Raw genomic sequence first — 21,954 nt, forward strand, 5'->3', positions numbered from 1 at the left:
GGTTCAGTGGTTAAGACTCCTTGCTCCCAAAGCAGGGGGCCTACGTTCAGGGGGCCTGGTCAGGGAACTAGAGCCCACTTTCCACAACTATGAGTTTGCATGCCACAGCTAAAGAATCCTGCTGCTACGACTAAAGACCCAGAGCAGTCAAATGAATAAATAAACAAATATTTTTTTAAATGAAAAAATAAAGACCTTTTAACAGACCAGTATTTATATGCAAAAAAATAAAAGGGTATAACAAATTAATTCACTGGCCTGCTTTCCATAGCAATTAAAATAGAGTGGATCCTATAATATCAGCACAGAATATAACTTCCCAAAAACATATGGAAAGTATTGCATATCCATGCTTGTCTAGCAGTCCTTTGCTGATAACAGTGTGAAGTTTGTCATCTCCACCCTGGTGGCTCAGATGGTAAAGAATCCACCTGCAATGTGGGAGACCTGGGTTCAACCCCTGGGTTGGGAAGAGCCCCTGGAGGAGGGCACGGCAACCCGCTCCAGTCTTCTTGCCTGGAGATTCCATGGACAGAGGAGCCTGGCGGCTACAGTCCTTGCAGTCACAAAGAGTCGGACACAGCTGAGCAACTAAGCACACGCCTCCGTTGCTCTCTTAGACGGGCTAATTTGTGAGCTTTCTTTCCATCCTCCCAGTGTCTGCAGGGTACGGAGATGTGTTCTTTGCTTCCTCTTCACTGCAACACCCCTAACTTTGCCCTGGTTTGCTCAGGCATTTGCAATGGTCCAAAAATGTCCAGACTCTCCTCCTCATCAAACTTCCATTCCTCCGGCACTTCTCTACCAGCTAGTTTCCACATAGGCTATGCTATGATTTTTCTCTGTAAGATGTTAATGTCTGGTGGCCATTTATTGTTTAATTCGCAAGATAAACTTACAAGATAAATACAGGTAGTGGTTAAAACTGTGGCCTTTGGCACTAAACAGACCTAGATTCAAATCACAGGTTGTTTTGTCACCAGCCATGTTGCTTTGCACAAGCAGCTTAACTTCTGTTTAGAAGGGGGTGCTGATACCTACCTCCTGGAGCCATGGTGAGGATTAGAGGAGGCTGTGTCAGGAGAAGGTTTGGCATTTGGTAAGAGCTCACTTTACGGCAGGTATTAGTGTCCCTAGAGCACTTGCATTTTCATGTCAGGAGATGACAGTGTTTGTTCCCAAAGAGAGTCCTAGGATGGGATTCCAGGCCAGAGAATAAGTAGAGGTCTTGGAGCAGGTGGTCCCCAGGTCTTACCATGTAGGTAGCTGCCTGGTCCTCCTGTATGTGGTGCTGGCATTTACCTAAGAGGGGAGACTTGAGGATGAAGACAGTCTGTCTCATGGACATCATGGATAATTGATGTGGGACATCACTGTAGATAGAGTGCTTTCTAAGCCTATATGTGAAATAAATTGAATGCACAAAAAGGATTCAGTCATTTCAATTTGCCATAGATCTATGCTACCCAGTCTGGTCTCCAGACCAGCAGCATCAGCCCTGCCTGGGACCTTATTAAAAAGGCAGATTCTTTGCCACATCCCAGACCTACTGAATGAAAATCTCTGGGAGTTGGCTCCGTCATCTCCATTTTACCAAAGTTTTCCTGGTGATTCTGATGCACCCCAGCACTTGAGAGTTGCTATAGCAGAACATCTGCACAAGGCTACAAAGCATGAGAATCCAGAAACTATCAGTCTACGTCTTTGGAGGCTATCCTAACAGGCCCTAGAGAATCTTCATGGCTGTGCGTTCCCATATGCTTCACTTTGACATTTCAAGGACACACCCAACCTGAAAACAGACCCTGGAAAGTTTGACTCTATCACCAGACATGACATTAACATGAGATCAACTTCACCCTTATTTTATTAGATTCTCATTTCTTCTTTCCATGGTTTTGTTCTTTTTGATGCTTTGAGCTGCTTGTGTACTTTAGGGTTATCCCTTTGTGTGTAAATCACTAAGATTAATAAGAAGTACCTTCTTAACTCAGATGCAATTGACATACTTTTTTTTTTTAGAAACCTGTTTTAGCCACTTGTAGTTTTGTTCCATCATGCCAGTTTTGGGAAACATCTAAGCCATATTTCTATTTATACCTCCATGCTCATCAAGTAGATGTTTATATTCTATAGATATTTACAAACTAGTATACAAAACATGTAGCTTGTGTGTTGCCTCATCATCTTTTTTAGGAAAGAAAGTCCATTCAAAATGTAATACAAAGTGTTTTGCTGGGCTTCAGTTTATGGTGCTTTACAGATAATGCTTTTTTAAAAAGTGGATGTTTGTGGCAGCCCTGCATGGAACAAGTCTGTTGGCACCATTTCTCCAACAGCATCTGCCTGTGTCACATTTTGGTAATTTTCTCCATATTTCAAACTTCTTCATTATTGTTGTATTTGATGTGATGGTCTGTGATCAGTGATCTTTGACGTTGCTATTGTGATTGTTTTGGGACATCACAAACCACATCCGTATACCATGGCAAGCTTAATTGATAAATGTATGTGTTATCATTTCTCCACCAACAAGCCATTCCCCCATCTCTCCTTTTCCTCAGGCCCTCCTGTGCCTGGAGATACAATACTGAAATTAGGCCAATTAATAACCCCAACAATGGTCTCTAAGTGTTCAAGTGAAAGAACAAGCCTTACCTCTCTCACTTTCTTTTTTTTTTTTCAAAATTCTCTTTTTTTTTTTTATTTTTTAAATTATAAAAGTATGATAATGCATTTACAGAAAACACAGAGCAAAATTACATATAGTTCCACTATATATTACAATTACTTTTAAGTAGTAAATTAAAATTTTAGTTGGAGTTTCAATATCAAACTCTCAAAAATTAATAGAATGAATATACAGAAAAGTAGAAGGATATAGTAGACCTGAAAAGTACCATGAACCAAGTCATGAACCAAGACTTACACAATTTTCATACAACAGTAGGATGTACATCTATCCAAGTTCTTGTAGACTATAAACTAGGAGACACTGGAACATATCCAGGGACATAAAACAGGGTGCAAAAATTTCATGGTTTAAAGGTGTTGAGAGCATACAGAGTCTGTTCTCTTATCACTGTGTTAGAATTATCAAAAGATAATTATGTTAGAAACAAATTATCAAAGATATTTGAAAATAACCCACACATTTTCAAGTGCAGTGTGACATTTACCAAGAGAATCACATCTCTCACTTTAAATCAACGGCTAGAAATCGTTAAGCTTAGTGAGGAAAGCATGGCAAAAGCCAAGAGAGGCCAAAAGCTAGGTCTCTTGCTCCAAGCAGTTAGCCAGGTTGTGAATGCAAAGGAAAAGTTCTTGACGGAAATTAAAAGTGCTAATCCAGTGGGTACACAAATGATAAGAAAACAAAACAGCCTATTGCTGACATGGAGAAAGTTTTACTGCTCTGGGTAGAAAATCAAAACAGCCACGACATTTCTGTAAGCCAAAACCCAATCCAGAGCAAAGCCCTGACTCTCTTCCATTCTATGACAGCTGAGAGAGGTGAGAAAGCTAGGGAATAAGAGTTTGAAGCTAGCAGAAGTCAGTGTATGAGGTTTAAGAAAAGGTGTCTCTCATTAACTTATAAAATTGCAAGGTGAAGCAGCCAGTGCTGATGTAGAAGCTGCAGCAAGTTACCCAGAAGATCTAGCTAAGATAATTCATGAAGGTGGCTACACGAAGTGAAAGTGGCTCAGTTGTGTCCAACTCTTTGCGACCCCATGGACTTTACAGTCCATGGAATTCTCCAGCCAGAATACTGAAGCGGGTAGCCTTTCCCTTCTCCAGGGGATCTTCTCAACCCAGGGATCAAACCCAGGTCTCCCGCATTGCAGGCAGATTCTTTACCAGCTGAGCCACAAGGGAAGCCCAAGAATATTGGAGTGGGTAGGCTATCTCTTCTCCAGCGGATCTTCCCGACCCAGGAATTGAACCAGGGTCTCCTGCATTGCAGGCAGATTCTTTACCAACTGAGCTATTAGGGAAGCCCCCAATTATCAATGTAGATCAAAAGAAAATGCCATCTAGGACCTGCATAGCTATAAATGCAACAACGAAGACTGGATGACCGCATATGTGTTTATGACATGGTTTATTGAATATTTTAAGCCCACAGTTGGAACCTACTGTTAAGAAAAAAAGACTTCTTTCCAAATATTATTATTGTCCATTGACGATGCTTCTGGTCACCCGAGAGCAAGGATTGAGAGATACCACAAGATTATTGTTATTTTCATGTCTACTAACACAATATCCATTCTATAGTCCATGGATCAAAGAGTAGTTTCAACTTTCCAATCTTATTATTTAATAAATACATTTTTAAGACAATAGCTGCCATAGATAGTGATTCCTTTGATGAATCTGGACAAGATTGATGACCTTCTGGAAAGGATTCACCATTGTAGATGCTTTAAGAATGTGGTTCGTGGAAAGAGGTAAAAATATCAACATTAACACGAGTTGGGAAGATGTTGATTCCAGTCTTCATGGGATACTTTGAGAGGTTCAAGATTCAGTGGAGGAAGTAACTGCAGATGTGGTGGAAATTGCAAGAGAACTAGAAGTGGAGCCTGCAGATGTGACTGAATTGCTGCAATCTCATGATAAAACTTCCATGAATGTGTATTGCTTCTTACGGATGAGCAAAGTATGTGGTTTCTTAAGATAGAATCTGCTCCTGGTTACGATGTTGTGAAAACTGTTGAAATGATAACGAAGATTTAGACTACCATAAAAACTCAGTTGATAAAGCAGCAGGAGGATTTGAGAGGATTAACTCCAGTCTCAAGAAATTCTCTTGTGGGTAAAATGGCACAGAGCATTGTGCTCTGCAGCACAGCATTGCATGCTACAGAGAAATCATTCTTGAAAAACAATCAATTCAGCTCATTTGAAGGAATTGTCTCATTTTAAGAAATTGCCACAAGCACCCCACCCCTCAGCAACCACCACTCTGATCAGTCAGCAGCCATCAACTGCAGGCAAGATGCTCCACCTGCAAAAAAGATTAAAAAAAAAAGTCAAAAAAAGATTATGACTCACTGAAGGGCCAGATGATGGTTAGCATTTTTAGCAATAAAGTTTTTTGAATTAAGGTATATACATTGTTTTTTAGACCTAATGCTATTATGTACTTAATAGACTACAGAATAAATATTTTTATGTACACTAGGAAACCAAAATATTGATGTGATTACCTTTATTTCAGTATTTGCTCTATTGAGGCTCTCTGGAGCCAAACCCCACAAAATCTCTGAGACAGGCCTATATGTTCACCATGAAATGCTTTAAAAGAAAGTGTGATGACTCTTTAGCTACAGTGGCTCTCATACAAGAACAAGCCATGCATTCAAATCATAGGACTTCCAATCATAGGAGGGAATCGCAGATACAGGGGTTGATGATAACTCTCTCAAAAATTATATGTTCATATCCTAAGTACTAGATCCTGTAAATATGACCTTGTTGGAGAAAAAGGTCTTTGCAGATAGAGTAAGTTAAGTATCTCTAGATGAGATCATCCTGGATTATGGTGGGCCTTAAATGCAATGACAAATCCTCAGAAGAGAAGAAAAAGGGGAAGGAGACACAGAAACACAGAAGAGAACAGCACATGCAGACAGAGGCCGCTTAGAATGCTGGGTCTGCAAGTCCAGGGATGCCAAGCATTGCCAGCAACCACCAGAAGCCAGGAGAGCTAGGAACCTTTAGAAGGTTCCAGCCCTGCCAACATCTTCACTTGGAACGTCTGGCCCCAGAACTATGAGAGAGTATGTTTCTATGGTTTTAAACTTCCAAGTGTGTGGTATTTGTTATGGCAGCTCTAGGAATATAAAGTCATGACACGAGCTCATGACACTCCCTTTTACTGTTTGCAGCTACCAACATTTATAAAACTTAGGTTCTGGAAACTTTCTTGAGGAAATAAATTCAGGAAGACGTAACAACAGGTTTGTTGTTGTTTAGTCACTGAGTCATGTCTGACTCTTTGTGACCCCGTGGACTGTAGCCTGCCAGGCTGCTCTGTCCATGGGATTTGCCAGGCAAGAATACTGGAGTGGGTTGCCATTTCCTTCTCCAAGGGATCTTCCTGACCCAGGGATTGAACCTTCGTCTCCTGCATTGGCAGGTCTTTACTGCTGAGCCACCTGGGAAGCCCCCCTAAAAACAGATTGAAAGTGAAAGTGAAGTTGCTTAGTCGTGTCCGACTCTTTGCAACCCCGTGGACTGCAGCCTACCAGGCTCCTCCGTCCACGAGATTCTCCAGCAAGAATACCGGAGTGGGTTGCCATTTCCTTCTCCGGGGAATCTTCCTGACCCAGGGATCGAACCCGGGTCTCCTGCATTGGAGGCAGACGCTTTAACCTCTGAGCCACCAGGGAGTTTTATTCCTACACCAAGGATCATGAACCCTTAAGCCAGCAACGCTCATCAGAGGACATTAAGACAGTTTTCAGAAACGGGAGACACATCCGTTAGCGTTCTGTTTATTGGACTAACATGCATGTGGACAAAGCAGTATCAGGTGTATGAGTCATGTAGAAAACTTTGACAGTCACCGTGTGATAGCAGGGCTGTTTTGCCATCTGCAGGTGAATGGCTTAGACACGAACAACAAAGGGAGTCAAGAAGAACAGGTATTTCTTGTATAAGGTCAAACGGGAGTGTGTGACGCTGGTGTCTTAGTTTTGTTTTTTGTTAGACTATTCATGGAACCATTATTCATTTTTTACTCAAAAATTTTATTGAATGAGTATCATCTGAATAATGTCAAACACCGAGAAGGCAGCAGTATTAATGACAAGTTCCTTGCCTTCATATACATGTGTAGCTAATGAGAACTGATAGTGATAAATAAACAAACAAAATATTGATGTGTGGTATGAAAGAAATGGGTAAATAATATAACCACCTAGTAAAAGGCAGCCTTGCCAGTCTTGTTTTTGGCATAAAGTGAAAGTGAAAGTCGCACAGTCATGTTCAACTCTTTGCGACCCCATGGACTGTAATCCATGGAATTTTCCAGTTCAGAATATTGGAGTGGGTAGCCATCCCCTTCTCCAGGGGATCTCCCCAATCCAGAGCTCAAACCCAGGTCTCCCAGATTGCAGATGGAATCTTTACCAGCTGAGCCACCAGGGAAGGCTCCCCACCCTTTTCTTTGAAGCATATTGAACATAATTGTGTTGTTCATTTATTTATTCATCTACTTAATTATATTCTGTCTCCTTCTGAACTGTAAGCACCATGAGATCAGGGACTTCATCTTGTTTTCTGCTGATCTCAAGTGTAAGGATGCTGCCTGGTATATAGGGAACACAGAGCAAATATTTATTCAATGTATTTGTGGACTGAGTAAGGGAAATTGGATTCCCAGGCAGTTCAGTGGTAAAGAGTTCACCTGCAATGTAGGAGACTCAGGTTTGATCCCTGGGTTGGGAAGGTTCCCTGGAGAAGGAAATGGCAACCCAGTATTCTGCGTGTGGACAGAGGAACCTGGTGGGCCATGGGGTTGCAGAAGAGTTGGACAGGCCTTAGTGACTCCATAGCAACAACAACAACAAGGGAACATGATGGAGTGAAACTGGCAGATCCCCTGGGCAAAACTAGGGGGCCCCAAATGCCTTTTATTTGTATTTGTATTGCATTTGTTTTTAAAATTCTTTACTTTTCTAAGCTAACATTTTTTTAGGGGAGAAATTTTTCAGGTAGAGAAAGTATGAAAAAATAAAAACTTGTAAGATCTAGAATAAGTGCTGGACCAAACCACTTTTATTTATTTCTCTTTATTGCTAGATATAGTATTTGTTTTTTTAATTTATGATTGATTGATAATTTTTAAGAGGCTTATTAAAGTTTTGAAACAAAATTGTAAGACTATTTTTTAAAACAGATAGCATGAAGACTCAGGGAACTCAATTTGTTTAAGTTCAGTGATCTTTTCTCATTTCAAAATTTAAGAAATTGGCCTGCTGAAAACACAGGTTTGCATTTAAAATCATCTGAAATATAGTCATAAAGACTTGTAAAATTTTAGGATATAAAATGGTTTTCCTTTGCTATCTGTTTTATCTCTTAACTTTAAATATTTACTTTAAATCAAGAAAATTTGAATTCCCTTAGAGAAAAATGAGCAAAAGACAGAACAATAAACTGTTACAATAAATGAGTAAATTTTAAAAACAAAGAGAAAGAATATAAAGAAACACAAAGAACCAGAAGCCAAATGGAAGACTGTTCTATTCTTTAGCAATCAAGGAACTGCAAATAAAATAATGTAACCTGCTTTGCATACCAACTTGGAAAGAGACAGTTTGAGGAAACAGGAAGTCATACAGTTATTGTGAATATAAACTGTTTTAACCTTTCCAGGAGCAATTTGACAAAATGAATTATAAGCCTCGAAAATATTTTGCCTTTGACCTATTAATTTCACTTCTGAGAGTATATATTAATGAAAAAGTGAAGTATATATGGCTATTTTGCCATGAAGATAATTAGATGAAGTGCTATTTAAGGTAGCAAAGTATTAGACATCATTTATAGGATCAATAAGAGCAAAATAAAGTTTATAGCATTTTATCTTAATCCAATATAATAGTACTTAGACATTAAGAATATTTTCCACAATTTTATTTAGTGATGTGGGAAGATGCTGAAGATGTATTACAGGGGGAAAGAAGCAAATTAAAAAATAATTGTTACAATATTGTTTAAAATATTTACATATTTTGGAGAAAGGGAGACAGAGACTGAGGTAGGAAAAATGAAGGCTACAGAGATGTGTTTGGAGTGGGTGAGAAAATTGTGCCTGCTTTTCAATATTTTTCTTTTTTGTTCATGGTCTGTGACTTTCTTGTGGTGATCACACAAGCGTCTATGTTAAAACTTGTGTGCTTTATTTAAAATGTGAAGATCCATAGTCTTGCCTTGAAGTTTCCCTGGAGAAATGAATAAAATTACAGACAAAGGGCATGAATAGGCAGTTTATGTAAGGAGACACCTGCTTGGCTATCCTGGATGTGAAGAGATGCTTGAACTCATAGGTGATGGAAAAATGCAATTGTAATGACATTGAGATACCACTTTGTACCCACTGAATTGGCCCCCAAAGTAGAAATTTGGTGAGAAAGAAGGGAACTAGAATTCTGGTCAGGGTCTAGACCAACATTACCCTTTACAGGAAGTGCATCCAAGGCCATTCTGAGAGCACATCGAGGTAGGTTTTTCTGCAGTTAACCATCAATCCAGGTCCCAGTAGTAATAAGGATTTTTTTCTTTTAAACAAAATCAAACTGACTTTATTATATTTTGAGCTCATTAGTATTATAGACTTTGTTTTATTATTATTTATACTATGGATAGAAAATAGGAGTCTAATTCACACAAAGTGTGTTGTTATGAATAAGAAAACGTAAGTAAAATTTTGGCAAATGATCACATGAATTTAGATTTTGTGATAAATGAGGAGAAAATGGCTAAAATGATCAGATATATGAATTTTAGGAAAGCAGACTTCAAAAATTTGCAGCATTCACGTAGAGAACTTGCTGAAACCTCAAGAAACCACCGACCCTGGAGTCGCAGGGCCGCTTAGGACACAGGTGAGGAAATGACCATTTGACTAGAAACATGTCAGATATTATAGACAATGAATGCTTTATACACCCTGAAAGTCAGTCATCATAACTCACTCCTAACTTAGAAAAACATTCGAAAGATTTTATAAACAAAAAAGACTCCAGTACGGTCAGCATTGTACCTTCCTCTGACCCCCACTGTGGGGCTGGAGTATGAGCAGAGAGAAGTATGCAGGGCCTGATTGTGAAGGATAGTGTAGGTCATGGTGTATGTTTTAGCCCTAAAAAATTATTAAAAGTACATAATTAGAGTTTTCATTTTAGAAAATAATTATAGAAATTTAGATAAAAAGAACATACGTGATTAGGTGATCAAGCTGTGAGTGAAACAGACCTCAAAGAAAAGCAGATGGACCTTACCATGATGCCAGCCAAGCAAGACGTGGTCAGTGTTTATTTCGTACACAAGAGATGGAGTGAAGGTAGGTTGTCATATCCAAGGAGGCCAAGAGTAGAGGGAAAATCCAGATGGTGAGCATGAGCTAAAACCTCAGGAAGTAGTAGTGAGGATTAAGAGTAAGAATATCATGTCTAGCCCTGAAGACCAGCTAAGGCAGTGACGGTGCAGACAGAAGACTAAGGATTTTTATCAGTGTTGTCTGTGGTACCGGAGAGCTGGAGACTACTGAAGGCTCCATCTGGGGAGAGGGGATAAGTGAATTGTGGTTGACGGTCACCACAGAATTCTGTGCAGCCACAGCCAGGATTAGACATGCAACCAGTAAAGTGGTTACATCTGAAAAGGTCCACAGCGAGGGTTGCCAGATAAAATAGAGAATTAACTTTGAATTTCGGACAAACAACAAATACTTTTTTAGAGTATGGTCCAAATATTTGCTAAATCTGGCAACCCTGGTCATAGCATGGCACAGTTTGTGAAAATGAAAGCTATGTACACAGGCAGATCGACCCAATTTATTTCATAAGCATATAGAGCAAACATGTCAATAGCTATTGCGGGGGCAGGGGGACAGAGGAGATTACATAAATAAATGAGAGGGCCTTAAGTTGACAGGTGGATGGTAATGAACTGAATCAGACTGACTCAATTCTCTGTACCTAAATCCAAAAGAAGTAAAAAAATAAAATTTTCTTCACTCTCCTGGATTTCTTTATTGAAGTCCTGAAGACACTGCCTGGCTGATAGATTATTCTGTCCTACAAAACAATCCTTATGAAATAGTTCGGCATTGCTGGCAAAATTAAGTGGCAGAAAAGAGAGTAGGAGAGGGAATGGGTAGGTGACAAGGGACTCAGGGGGAAGAAATTTATAAACCTAGTGAGAAATGAAACTAATGAACAAATCATTTAGGAACACTGCTTCTCCTAGATTTACTGTTTTAATATAGGAATGGGCTCACATTCTTACAGAGTAAATAGTAGTAAAAGATTATCCATAAGCACAAATCCTTAACTGTTACCATGGCAATAGTCAGCCGAATAGACAAAGTTGCAATTTCTCCATTGGAAAATGATACTTCAATACATGTCACCAGTAACACTGACTCTTAATTTTTTTTTTTTTCATGTCACAGCTGATTACAAGGAGAGCTTTAATACGATTGGCAACATTGAAGAGATTGCCTATAATGCTGTTTCCTTCACCTGGGATGTGAATGAAGAAGCAAAAGTGAGTGAGAAAGTAGCATTGATTCATTGGTCATACCTTTTAAGTATCACAGCCTTTCTCTGCAGCGGATTCTTTGACAAAAGCCTCTGTGAGTAGAGAAAGATCTGTTAACTTGAGCCAGAAAAACGGGAAATGAACTTATTGGGTTTCTCTAGAAGTCACACACATTCAGTTACTGAGAAGCTAAATCAATTGCCTTTTGACAGGCAAAGGGGTGTACCTGTTTCTCTGGGGCCTCCTGCTGAAAGGGTCAGGCTCCTTGTCCCTCCCAATTCCTCCAGGCCCCCAAGCTCCATTTTATCACTTGGGGCTGACGGGACTGGGCTTAAAAATCTTTCCTCCCTGTACTGAAGTTTCCCCAAACACCTCTGCAACTGCCTCCTTCTTCAGAGGCAGGATGGCATTCAGAGCTTCTGTCTGCACAGGTAAGCAGCTGGACGACCCCACCCCGACTCCTGCCCCTTCCAGGCTTCACCTGGTCAAGGGAGGGAGCAGGGCTGCAGGTCTCTGAACTTCACTCCCTGAGAAAAAGCCACCACTGTGACCTTGAGCCATTTCTTTCCTGTTGACCTGAGGCTTTTCTTATTTCTGTCTGGTGCCAGCACAGTTAAGAAGGGCAAAGGTAAAAATCTCTGGCCAGGTGCATCCGGAGGATAGACATCCACCGTTGCATGGATTTGGGTAAAAAAAAAGCAAGACTTGCAGATACTCAGACTTGCTTTCCAGCCACGAGTCTCTGAGTGTATGGAAACTGAGTTTTGTGGCTGTGCACACTCTTCATCCTGGGTTTTGTACCTTCTGATTCTCAAGCTTCATTTTGTACCAAAGGGAAGTTTTCACATGAAGCCTAAGCTTGTTCTCTGCTTCGGTTACTTACCATCTAGGCAGGCGTTAGAAGACTTTGTCTTCGAATTAATGAAAAGGTCAACGTAAACAACCGCTTTCAATGCTTCATTGTCTGCGAGCAGGGGAAGGCCGGGTGAGAAAGGAAACTGGATGGGAGTTCGTGGGCATGATTTAGAGATGAAGATGAATTGCTCAGTGTCTCATTTCACTCAGGTATAAAACAAAGTAAATGAAACTGGCATTAGGCCCAAGAAAGGTGACCTAAATGGGCAAGCAGAAACAGAGCTCCGGAGCGGCCGAGGGAACGTTCCGGGGGCTCAGTGCGTCCAAGGGAAGGAGGGAGGCCTTGCGATGTGTTGGGAACTCAGGGACCGAGCAGAAGGGCAGGAAGAGCTTTTCCTCAAGGCTTTTCTCTGCTTCCGCTTTGAGTTCCTCACCCGAGCCCCAGGCCTTCTCGTGGCCCTTCGCTTCTCCCAGAGGCTAGATTACTGGGCTGGGTAAGGGAGAGGCAGCCTGTGCGGTGGTGTCAGGCCTGGAGTTGGAATCCTTGGAATCCATCTGACCCCTCTGGGCTTCAGTTCCCTCACACAAAGCAAAAACAAAACAACTTTTCTGATCGTCTCTGCTGTACCAAGCATGTGCTTGTGGGGTTTGATGTGTGAAAAGTCAGCCTCCGAGGGAGGTGGGGGACGGCAGTGTGTGAGGAGTGAGAGGCAGGTCCGAGAACAGCCATCCACTGTGAAACAATGAGATCCTACCTTTGGAATACCTTGTCAAGGTAAAGCCAGCTGAAACTGCACCCTCATTTTCCTTTTCATGGAATCTGATAATAAGTTGCTAGAACGTAAATGTATTAACTGTCACCAGTCAATAGAACCTTTTAAAGAAAATGCCAAAACCGGAAGGCACATCTTGAATGATGGTGGCTCTCTGGTCAACCAACGAGATAGTTAATTTGGGGTTGAGTTGACTCTTCTTTCATTTCCCATAGGCAGGGCTCACTTGTCTTGTTTAAATATGTGTGTTTGTACATGTGTATTGTTCCAGGCTGACACATTTACACTCACATATGCTTTGACAAATGGCAGTACTTGCTTGTTGTAGTACAACTTGTTTCTTTAATACATATTTTTAGTAGCTATTATTTTGTAGTTGTAATTGTGCACAGTCTAGATAAGTAATAGAAACAGTTCCAAAGAATTTTGCTGAACTACTGGAAGAACTTTTAAAGAAAAACCATAAAAGTTAAACTCGTTTCATTAGGTAGGCTGAGAAGATTTTTTTTTTCAGGCTGCAGGACATAAAGGTTTTTCTTTAAAATATAATTGATTTTATAATAAGCAGGCTGCAAAAAATAACCCCACAATTACACAACTGGGAAAAAATTTTCAACAAAGCAAGGCATATAAAGGGCTTCCCTGGTGGCTCAGTGGTAAAGATTCCACCTGCCAATGCAGGAGAGGCAGGAGACATGGGTTCAATCCCTGGTTGGGAAGATCCCATGGAGAAGGAAATGGCAACCCACTCCATTATTCACGCCTGGGAAATCCCATGGACAGAGGAGCCTGGAGGGCTACAGTCCACGGGGTCCCAAAAGAGTTGGACATGACTTAGTGATGAAATGACAACAAAGCAAGGTATGAAAGGTGTCCCTCTCACGGTGGAATTGTTTATAATTTTCATATTGTGGAATTCTCAGAAGCAGTTGCCTTGGCCTACGAGTTCCTGTTGGTAACAACCACACAGAAATCCACTGGAGGCTTCAGGATCGGGGCCCCATTCAATGTCACCTGTTGTTTTGGTTTTGGTGTGGCCAGAGGAACAAATTTGTGACCCACCACCTTCATATGGTCCACAGAACATAAATGTGTGTGGGTTTAATGCACTTTAAGTACTTTTATTCCAAATTTTAAAATATTTTGCCCGCATTTAATAATCAGATTTTTTTTTTTAAATCCAAGTTTCCAGATTCTTTTGGACTCCAGCAACATTAGCCCGAGTGTTTGCAAGGCTGTGAGTGGCTCTTGTGAGGCACCAACTGTTCTCTTGAATGCTTTCTCTGCCTTTCTCCCTCCTGGAACTTCCCTTGCCTGGTCCTCATGGACATTTGAGTTTCCATGCCTGAATCACACCCTCTCAAGCAACCAAATATGCAATTTACCTCTTTATTGGCTTTCAGTGTTAGGGAAAGTAGTGACACAAGGGAGGTTAACAAGGGAGGAATGGGGCAGTCAGCAACACCGTCACCCTCTGCTGCTTCCTTTGGCAGCAGGTCGCGCAGAGGTTGAGCTGGTGCCCACACAGAGAGTTGCAGTGCCTTCCTTTGGAACACACAGAGTGGTAGTAAATCTTGATCTTTGAACGTATTAAAAAAAAAATCAGAATCACTTGGGTCCAAATGTAAATATATACCAACAATTTGAATAATACCATTTCAAGGGTAAAAATTATATATATATAATTTATTAAATGTATATATGCCTATATAAATTTACATATACAAATACACATATATACAAACATATATATACATATATATGTATATATGTATACAAATGTACATATATATACATATATAAATTTACATATACATATACAAATATAAACATACATACATACAAAAATATATATATTTGCACAAGACCAGCTTTGAAGTACGCAATAGCTGAAGAAATGCTATGAATGTTCTTTGAGCCATGTAAGCATCATTTGAGAAAACCATGTGTCTTCCCAAGATAGCTTTTATTTGGACATTTGGCTTCCCTGGTGGTTCAGGTAGTAAAGAATCTACCTGCAATGCTAGAGACCGAGGTTCAAGCCCTGGGTCAGGAAGATCCCCTGGAGAAGGGAATGGCTACCCACTCCAGTGTTCTTGCTTGGAGAAACCCATGAACAGAGGAGCCTGGTGGACCACAGTCCACAAGTTCACAAAGAGTCGGACACGACTGAGCGGCTTTCACTTTCACTTTTGGTTTTGGTGCATTTACTAAAAGAATAGAATAGTCTCATATGTGGTAGTCTCCCCACATACGCATCATCAAGACCTGATGACAAAATTTATGGATTTTTTCCAGAACACTACTCTTGTCTTTTGCTGCTGACCTACATTCTATTCTTACCTCTCCTTTAGTGGGAACAGAAGTAAAGAAAGAACGTGAAACTGTAATCACTTAGTTTAATTTAATTACAGGAGAAAATTTGGCCAGGGAAGGTGTTAACACTGTTTGTTAAAATGAGGTTGTGGGATTAACTCCAGGTTGCCAGTCTCAAGGGCAGTGTGGTTCTGGCAGAATTCCTGCAGAGTTTTTCCTCCCAGAACCGGTTCTGCTGGTTATGCTACAGTGTCTTTGCACAATGACACCTGCTGGCCAGAGACATTTCCCGCGGTCTAGAAGCTCTTGTTGGAGAAGGAAATGGCAACCCACTTCAGTATTCTTGCCTAGAGAATCCCAGGGACGGAGGATCCTGGTGGGCTGCCGTCTATGGGGTCGCACAGAGTCAGACACGACTGAAACGACTTAGCAGCAGCTCTTGTAATGTGAACGGGTGTCCCGGGGTCCCTGGGAATGACTTAGGTAGCATCCAGGTAGGTGAGGTTCTGAGCATCCTTGCAGTCACAGTTTGGAAGTTGATGGGGTGGGGCACAGGATAATAAAGAAGATAAAACACTGAAATGGGGCTCAGGCCGCCAGGTCTCTGGGCATATGAATAGCCGGTTTTGTGTCTTCCTCCTTCTTAGCTTTAGCTTCTCAGCTGGAAAATGACAGGAAGGGGAACCGGGCAGGGTTGACAAAGTATTAAGGTTCCATCCTTATGATTTTAGTGGAGGACTACAGGGCTAAGTTTCTTCGTGTGACTCCCACTTACAAGGTCATTCAATGTTTCTTTCTCCCCACAGCCAATCCAGTACCTACAACGTAGATTTGTTGCTCGCTAATTTCCAAGATGAGAAATTCCCAGGCAAGCCCCTATTGAATTATTAAAGAGCGGTGAGCTCTGATTCCTGGCACCGAATGCTGGTGATGACATCATCTCAGAGCAGGAGCTCACAAACCCTAATTACAGGCTTCCCTTTCTCCCCAGTTTCTAAGGAGATTCTTGAAACCAGGCCCCTTCGTTTTGTCCACAGCCCTTTTCTCAGTTCACAGTGATTTCAAGATGAAACCAATTTCAATGTGCTACAAAGGCCTCTCTCATGTGACTACAGAGAATTACCTGAATGTTAAGATGCTGCTTAGTGCTCAGAGGAAAAGGTTTCTATTTTGGTCTTTTCACTGGAATCAGTTTAGTTCAGTTCAGTCACTCAGTCGTGTCCGACTCTTTGCGACCCTATGAACCGCAGCATGCCAGGCCTCCTTGTCCATCACCAACTCCCAGAGTTTACCCAAACTCATATCCATTGAGTCGGTAATACCACTCAACCATCTCATCCTCTGTTGTCCCCTTCTCCTCCCGCCTTCAATCTTTCCCAGCATCAGGGTCTTTTCAAACCAGTCAGCTCTTTGCATCAGGTGGCCAAAGTATTGGAGTTTCAGTTTCAACATCAGTCCTTCCAATGAACACCCAGGACTGATCTCCCCCAGAATGGACTGGTTGGATCTCCTTGCAGTCCAAGGGACTCTCAAGAGTCTTCTCCAACACCACAGTTCAAAAGCATCAATTCTTCGGTGCTCAGCTCTCTTCAACAGTCCAACTCTCACATCCATACATGACTACTGGAAAAACCTTAGCCTTGACTAGGTGGACCTTTGTTGACAAAGTAATGTCTCTGCTTTTTAATATGCTGTCTAGGTTGGTCATAACTTTGCTTCCAAGGAGTAAGTGTCTTTTAATTTCATGGCTGCAGTCACCATCTGCAGTGATTTTGGAGCCCCCCAAAATAAAGTCAGCCACTGTTTCCACTGTTTCCCCATCTATTTCCCATGAAGTGATGGGACCGGATGCCATGATCTTAGTTTTCTGAATGTTGAGCTTTAAACCAACTTTTTCACTCTCCTCTCTCACTTTCATCAGGAGACTCTTTATTTTTTCTTCACTTTCTGCCATAAGAGTGGTGTCATCTGCATATCTGAGGTTATTGATATTTCTCCCGGCAATCTTGATTCCAGCTGTGCTTCATCCAGCCCAGCGTTTCTCATGATGTACTCTGCATATAAGTTAAATAAGTAGGGTGACAATATACAGCTTTGACGGACTCCTTTTCCTATTTGGAACCAGTCTGTTGTTCCATGTCCAGTTCTAACTGTTGCTTCCTGACCTGCATACAGGTTTCTCAAGAGGCAGGTCAGGTGGTCTGGTATTCCCATCTCTTTTAGAATTTTCCACAGTTTATTGTGATCCACACAGTCAAAGGCTTTGGCATAGTCAATAAAGCAGAAATAGATGTTTTTCTGGAACTCTCTTGCTTTTTCGATGATCCAGCAGATGTTGGCAATTTGATCTCTGGTTCCTCTGCCTTTTCTAAAACAAGCTTGAACATCTGGAAGTTCACAGTTCACGTATTGCTGAAGTCTGGCTTGGAGAATTTTGAGCATTACTTTACTGGACATAGGAACATTGGATGTGGTCCGTGTCAGGAACTGCTTCATATTATGAGACATAAATAAAGCTCTCATATTGGGTGACTTGCTTTTGTCACGTGAAGTCCGGGTTTCTTCCTTTTCCTCCCGTGTGGGTCAGCCCTTTCTCTTTCCAGTGCTGTCTTTTCCAGGTACAGCCAGTGGTCCGCTGGCCAAGTGTGGCTCTACTCCATCTGCTCCTGATGGGAAGGAAACCAGCCCCTCAATTGAGATCCTCAGATCTCAGTGTTGGTAGCATCAGAGACAGGATGGTGCCAGCGGCAGTGTTTGATCACAGCCTATGTAAAGGCAGTAAATTGGAGGAAATACAAGTATTCTAACCTTCTTGAACCTGCAAATTATTCAGTCTCTCTTTGTTGAAAATAAGGTTATTGAAAGACTTTTAGCACCAAATCATGGCAGAGCTACTAAAATTGTCCCTGATTTATCTCACCCTTTTTCCTTTTCTCTTTCTCTCAACACTTCTTTTTTGTCTAAAGATTTAATTAGTTTTTATGGGGCTCCACTGTGTGTCAAGCAAAGTGCTTTGGAAAGTTACAGTTTCGATAGTCTTGATGAATCATGTCTTCCAAGGGGATGCTTCTGAATGAACTGTCTTCCTTTCCTACCAAACTCCAGTGCTGGACACCAGGGAGAAGGGGAGATGTGTAAATACTGATTTGGGGGATTAAAAGGGAACCCAAAGAACTGGTCAAAGGAAACCACACTCCTGAGTATCCATGGGTTCATGATCTAGTTTGCTTCCCTGACCCCAACTCCCGTCAGCAGTCCAGGGAGTCCTCTTTCTGCGTATCAGACAGTCCAGGATGAAATGGAGTTGATGGATATTACTAATTCAGAAAAAGTTACATCTTAATGTGTGTGCATGTGTGCTCAATTGAGTCTGATTCTTTGTGACCCCATGGACTAACCTGCCAGGCTCCTCTGTTCATGGAACTCTCCAGGCAGGAATCCTAGAGGTGAGTTGCCGTTTCCTCCTCCAGGGGATCTTCCCAACCCTGGGACTGCAACCTTGTCTCTTGTGTCTCCCGCATTGGCGGGTGGGTTCTTTACCATGAGTGCCACCTGGGAAGTCCCTTATGTCCTAATGTTTTGCCTAAGTAGAGCCCAGGTTTCAACAAGTCATCCTATGGAAGAAGACAAATATTATAAGGCATCTTCCTTGGTCTCCAAAGTAAACAAAGTATTGAGAGGCTCCTGGGAGGAGTCTTGAGGGGCTGAGATACACACTGCAAAGCAGGGCAAATGGCATTTTTATGTGTTTGCTGGGGCGTGGTGTGGATGAAGGAAACTTTCAAAGGGAAAGGTAAACATTTGCTGGAGTCTTTGTTATTGAACTTAAACAAAGCCATACCTTTGTTCCAGTTTTATAAGGTAATGGATGGCAGAAAAAGCCATAAAGCTGGAGTTAAGTCACATTTGGAAGGAATAATCTTTGGAAAGCATCTCACCAGAGCTATCAACAGCTTGATCTTTTGTTAGAATGTGGAGTATCCATGGTTTTTAGCCTAAATTCTGCTGAGGGCTCTGTAACTCACAGGCATGAACTCTTGTGTGCATGCGGAGAGTGATTCTGCAGACAGATTTCATAGACTGATAATGTGTGTGTGTGTGTGTGTTCACCATGGTTAGTATTTATTCAGTGCTTACTTATTGATATATACCAGGCAGTCTGCCAGTTGTTTATATACCTTATGCAATATTCATATTTTAAGTGGCTATTATTTTTCATTTAAACAATGAAGAGATTGAAGTCCAGAGAGCTTACACAGTGAATGCACAGTAGAGCGGAGACTCCCACCCTGGGAATGTCTGTCTGAGGCACGTGTTCTTTCCATACTGCCTTTTTGTCTGGGGAGGAGGTGGTCATAGTGTCTTCCACCTTGTCTCTGGCAAAGGGGCTGGCATCCTCTTGAAGCAGCCTGCTTGCTGTGCATCACGTGCTGGGGCAGGCAGTGGGGATTTACAGACAAAAAGCCAAACAGGGTGTCTGCTGCTCTCAGAGGCCATACTGGCTGGGTTGAGAACTCAGACACCTCTGTACATGACTGTAAAATGAGGAAGAAAGCGACAAAGCCTCCAATGAAAACAGAATTAAAGGGTGAGGAGAGTTCTGGACAGGATGGTAGCCCTGGTTTTTTATTTTTTATCACAAAATAAAAAAATTTTCTTGAGCACAAATAAGCATCCACCTACTTGATTAGTAGCCCAGTTCGCAAGTATTCTCTCCCATTCTGAGGCTTGTCTTTTTGTCTTGTTTATGGTTAGTAGCCAGGAACTTTTTGGTAACTTAATGTTTTCAAACCATTTTTTGAAACTGAAGTATAGTTGATTTACAATGTTGTGTTAATTTCAGGTATATAGCAAAGTGATACAGTTGTATATGTTGTGAGTCTGAAAAGATTCTTTTCTAATTCTTTCTAATAACCATTATAGATTATTAGAAAATGATGAATATAATTCCCTGTATTATACAGTAAACTTCACTTGCTTAGTTGTGTCCGACTCTTTGCAACCCCGTGGACTGTAGCCCACCAGGCTTCTTTGTCCATGGGATTCTCCAGGCAAGAATACTGGAGTGGGTTGCCATTTCCTTCTCCAGGGGATCTTCCTGACCCAGGGATCGAACCCAGGTCTCCCATATTGCAGGCAGACGCTTTAACCTCTGAGCCACCAGGGAAGTCCCTAGGTCCCTGTTGATTATCTGTTTTATATATAGTAGCGTGTATATGTTAATCCCAAACTCCTAATTTATACCTTCCTCCTTCCCCTTTAGTAACCAGAGGATTGTTTTCTATGTCCATGAGTCTATTTCTGCTTTGTAACAAGTTTCATCTTTTAATTCGTTTTATTTTTATAAAAGCATTTCTATTACGTTTTTAATTTAAAAGTTCCCCCAATGTCTTATTTTAAAAGCTTGCAAATGAAAAGTTGAAAGATTAATACAGTTATGACCACATACCCTGCTCTTCAGCAGGTAGAGAGGGTGCCATCTGTGTGGCATCAGGAAAGACCCAAGGGAGGGCGTGGTGCTTGAGCTGCATCTGAGCGGGGGCCGGGAAGGGGCTCCAGATAGCAGGACGGGACGCTCGCAGGCTCAGAGACTGGGCAGCACAGCAGAACCTGGGGCGGCGGAGCTCCGAGAGAAGGCAGAGTGGCTGTGGAGGGGCATGAGAGACATTGCAAGACGGGTGAAATGCCATGGGGAGGCTTGGAGGGTGGGTGAAAGACACTCAAGGTGGGAACTTTAGATCCACCCATTTGGGGGACGTGGGGGAGAAGGAACCAGAGAGGGATGGAGTGGTCAGCAAGGAGAGGACAGAAGGATACGGGAGAGCAGGACAGAAGGAGGAAGTGACCGGCGAAGTGGGTGATGCAGGCGGTGGTTTCTCACAGCTGGAACCTCTGAAAGCAGCAGCAAGTTGGGAAATGGTTAGAAATGCAGATACTTGGACCTCCCACCTGGGACCCAGAGGGCAGAGTCATGACACGTTTGAACAGCATACCACCGCTTGTAAGGATGCTACCTGGAGGAAAGCAATCTCAGTGAAGTCCGAGGTCAGGTTAAAACTGTTGGGGACAGGGCCTTTACTTACGGTCCCTAATTTATACGTGCTCGTGTTGAAAGCTTGCATTGCAGCATGGTTTACAAGACGAAGAGGCTAGAAACAGCCTCGTGTTAAAGAAATTGTTACTCCATATTCATGGTCTTTTTTTTTTTTTTAAAAGAGAAAGGACTTTCTTCAGAATGTCCTGTCAAGTGAAACAAAAAGCAGGCTGCGGAACTGTGTTGACCATGCTACCATTTGCGTTGGAAAGAAAAGGATATGAATTTGCATAGCAGGCTTCTAGAAGGATACACTAGAAACTGTGACGAATATCCAAGAAACTGTTGGTTGGGGAGCAGTGCTGGCAGGGGAGGGGGTGTGGTTTCCACGTTTACCCTTTTGAATTTTGTGCTAGATTCAGCTATGACAAACTCAAAACAAGTTTTCAGTGTTAAACACGAATAGAAGAGGCTTAAAGTCATAACCGATAACCAGAAATCTGAGTGAGTGGCTCTTTCAGTCTGTTTCACTCCTTCTCCCACTGAGAGCTCATTATTTGTGAAACAGCCCCACCCGTTGTTACACAATATCCAGATTCTTCCTTGTCCTGAGGTGCTGCTTCACAAGACCTGTTCTGGTGACAGAGCCGAGAGGCCGAGACTGGCCGTCTGCAGAGCCACGAGTGTTCTGCCCCAGAG

The 21,954-nt window shown here is 41.9% G+C and overlaps 1 protein-coding gene and 1 non-coding gene across 7 annotated transcripts in view; one reads left to right on the forward strand and one right to left on the reverse strand.

Annotated features, from left to right (window-relative positions):
• The window catches only part of GRHL2 (grainyhead like transcription factor 2), a 172,633-nt gene that overhangs the window by 99,509 nt on the left and 51,170 nt on the right, over positions 1-21,954 (forward strand). For all 6 annotated transcript variants that reach the window (XM_044928576.2, XM_044928575.2, XM_025264781.3 and 3 more), the window contains exon 8: positions 11,189-11,283. In XM_044928576.2, coding sequence (XP_044784511.1) covers positions 11,189-11,283 — 95 coding nt within the window. The remainder of the gene's footprint in view (positions 1-11,188; positions 11,284-21,954) is intronic.
• Positions 6,323-6,395, reverse strand: TRNAW-CCA. The gene has a single exon. It is a non-coding gene; the product is annotated as a tRNA-Trp (tRNA).

This window comes from Bubalus bubalis, chromosome 15 (assembly GCF_019923935.1).
Source record: "Bubalus bubalis isolate 160015118507 breed Murrah chromosome 15, NDDB_SH_1, whole genome shotgun sequence".
Lineage (NCBI taxonomy): Eukaryota > Metazoa > Chordata > Mammalia > Artiodactyla > Bovidae > Bubalus > Bubalus bubalis.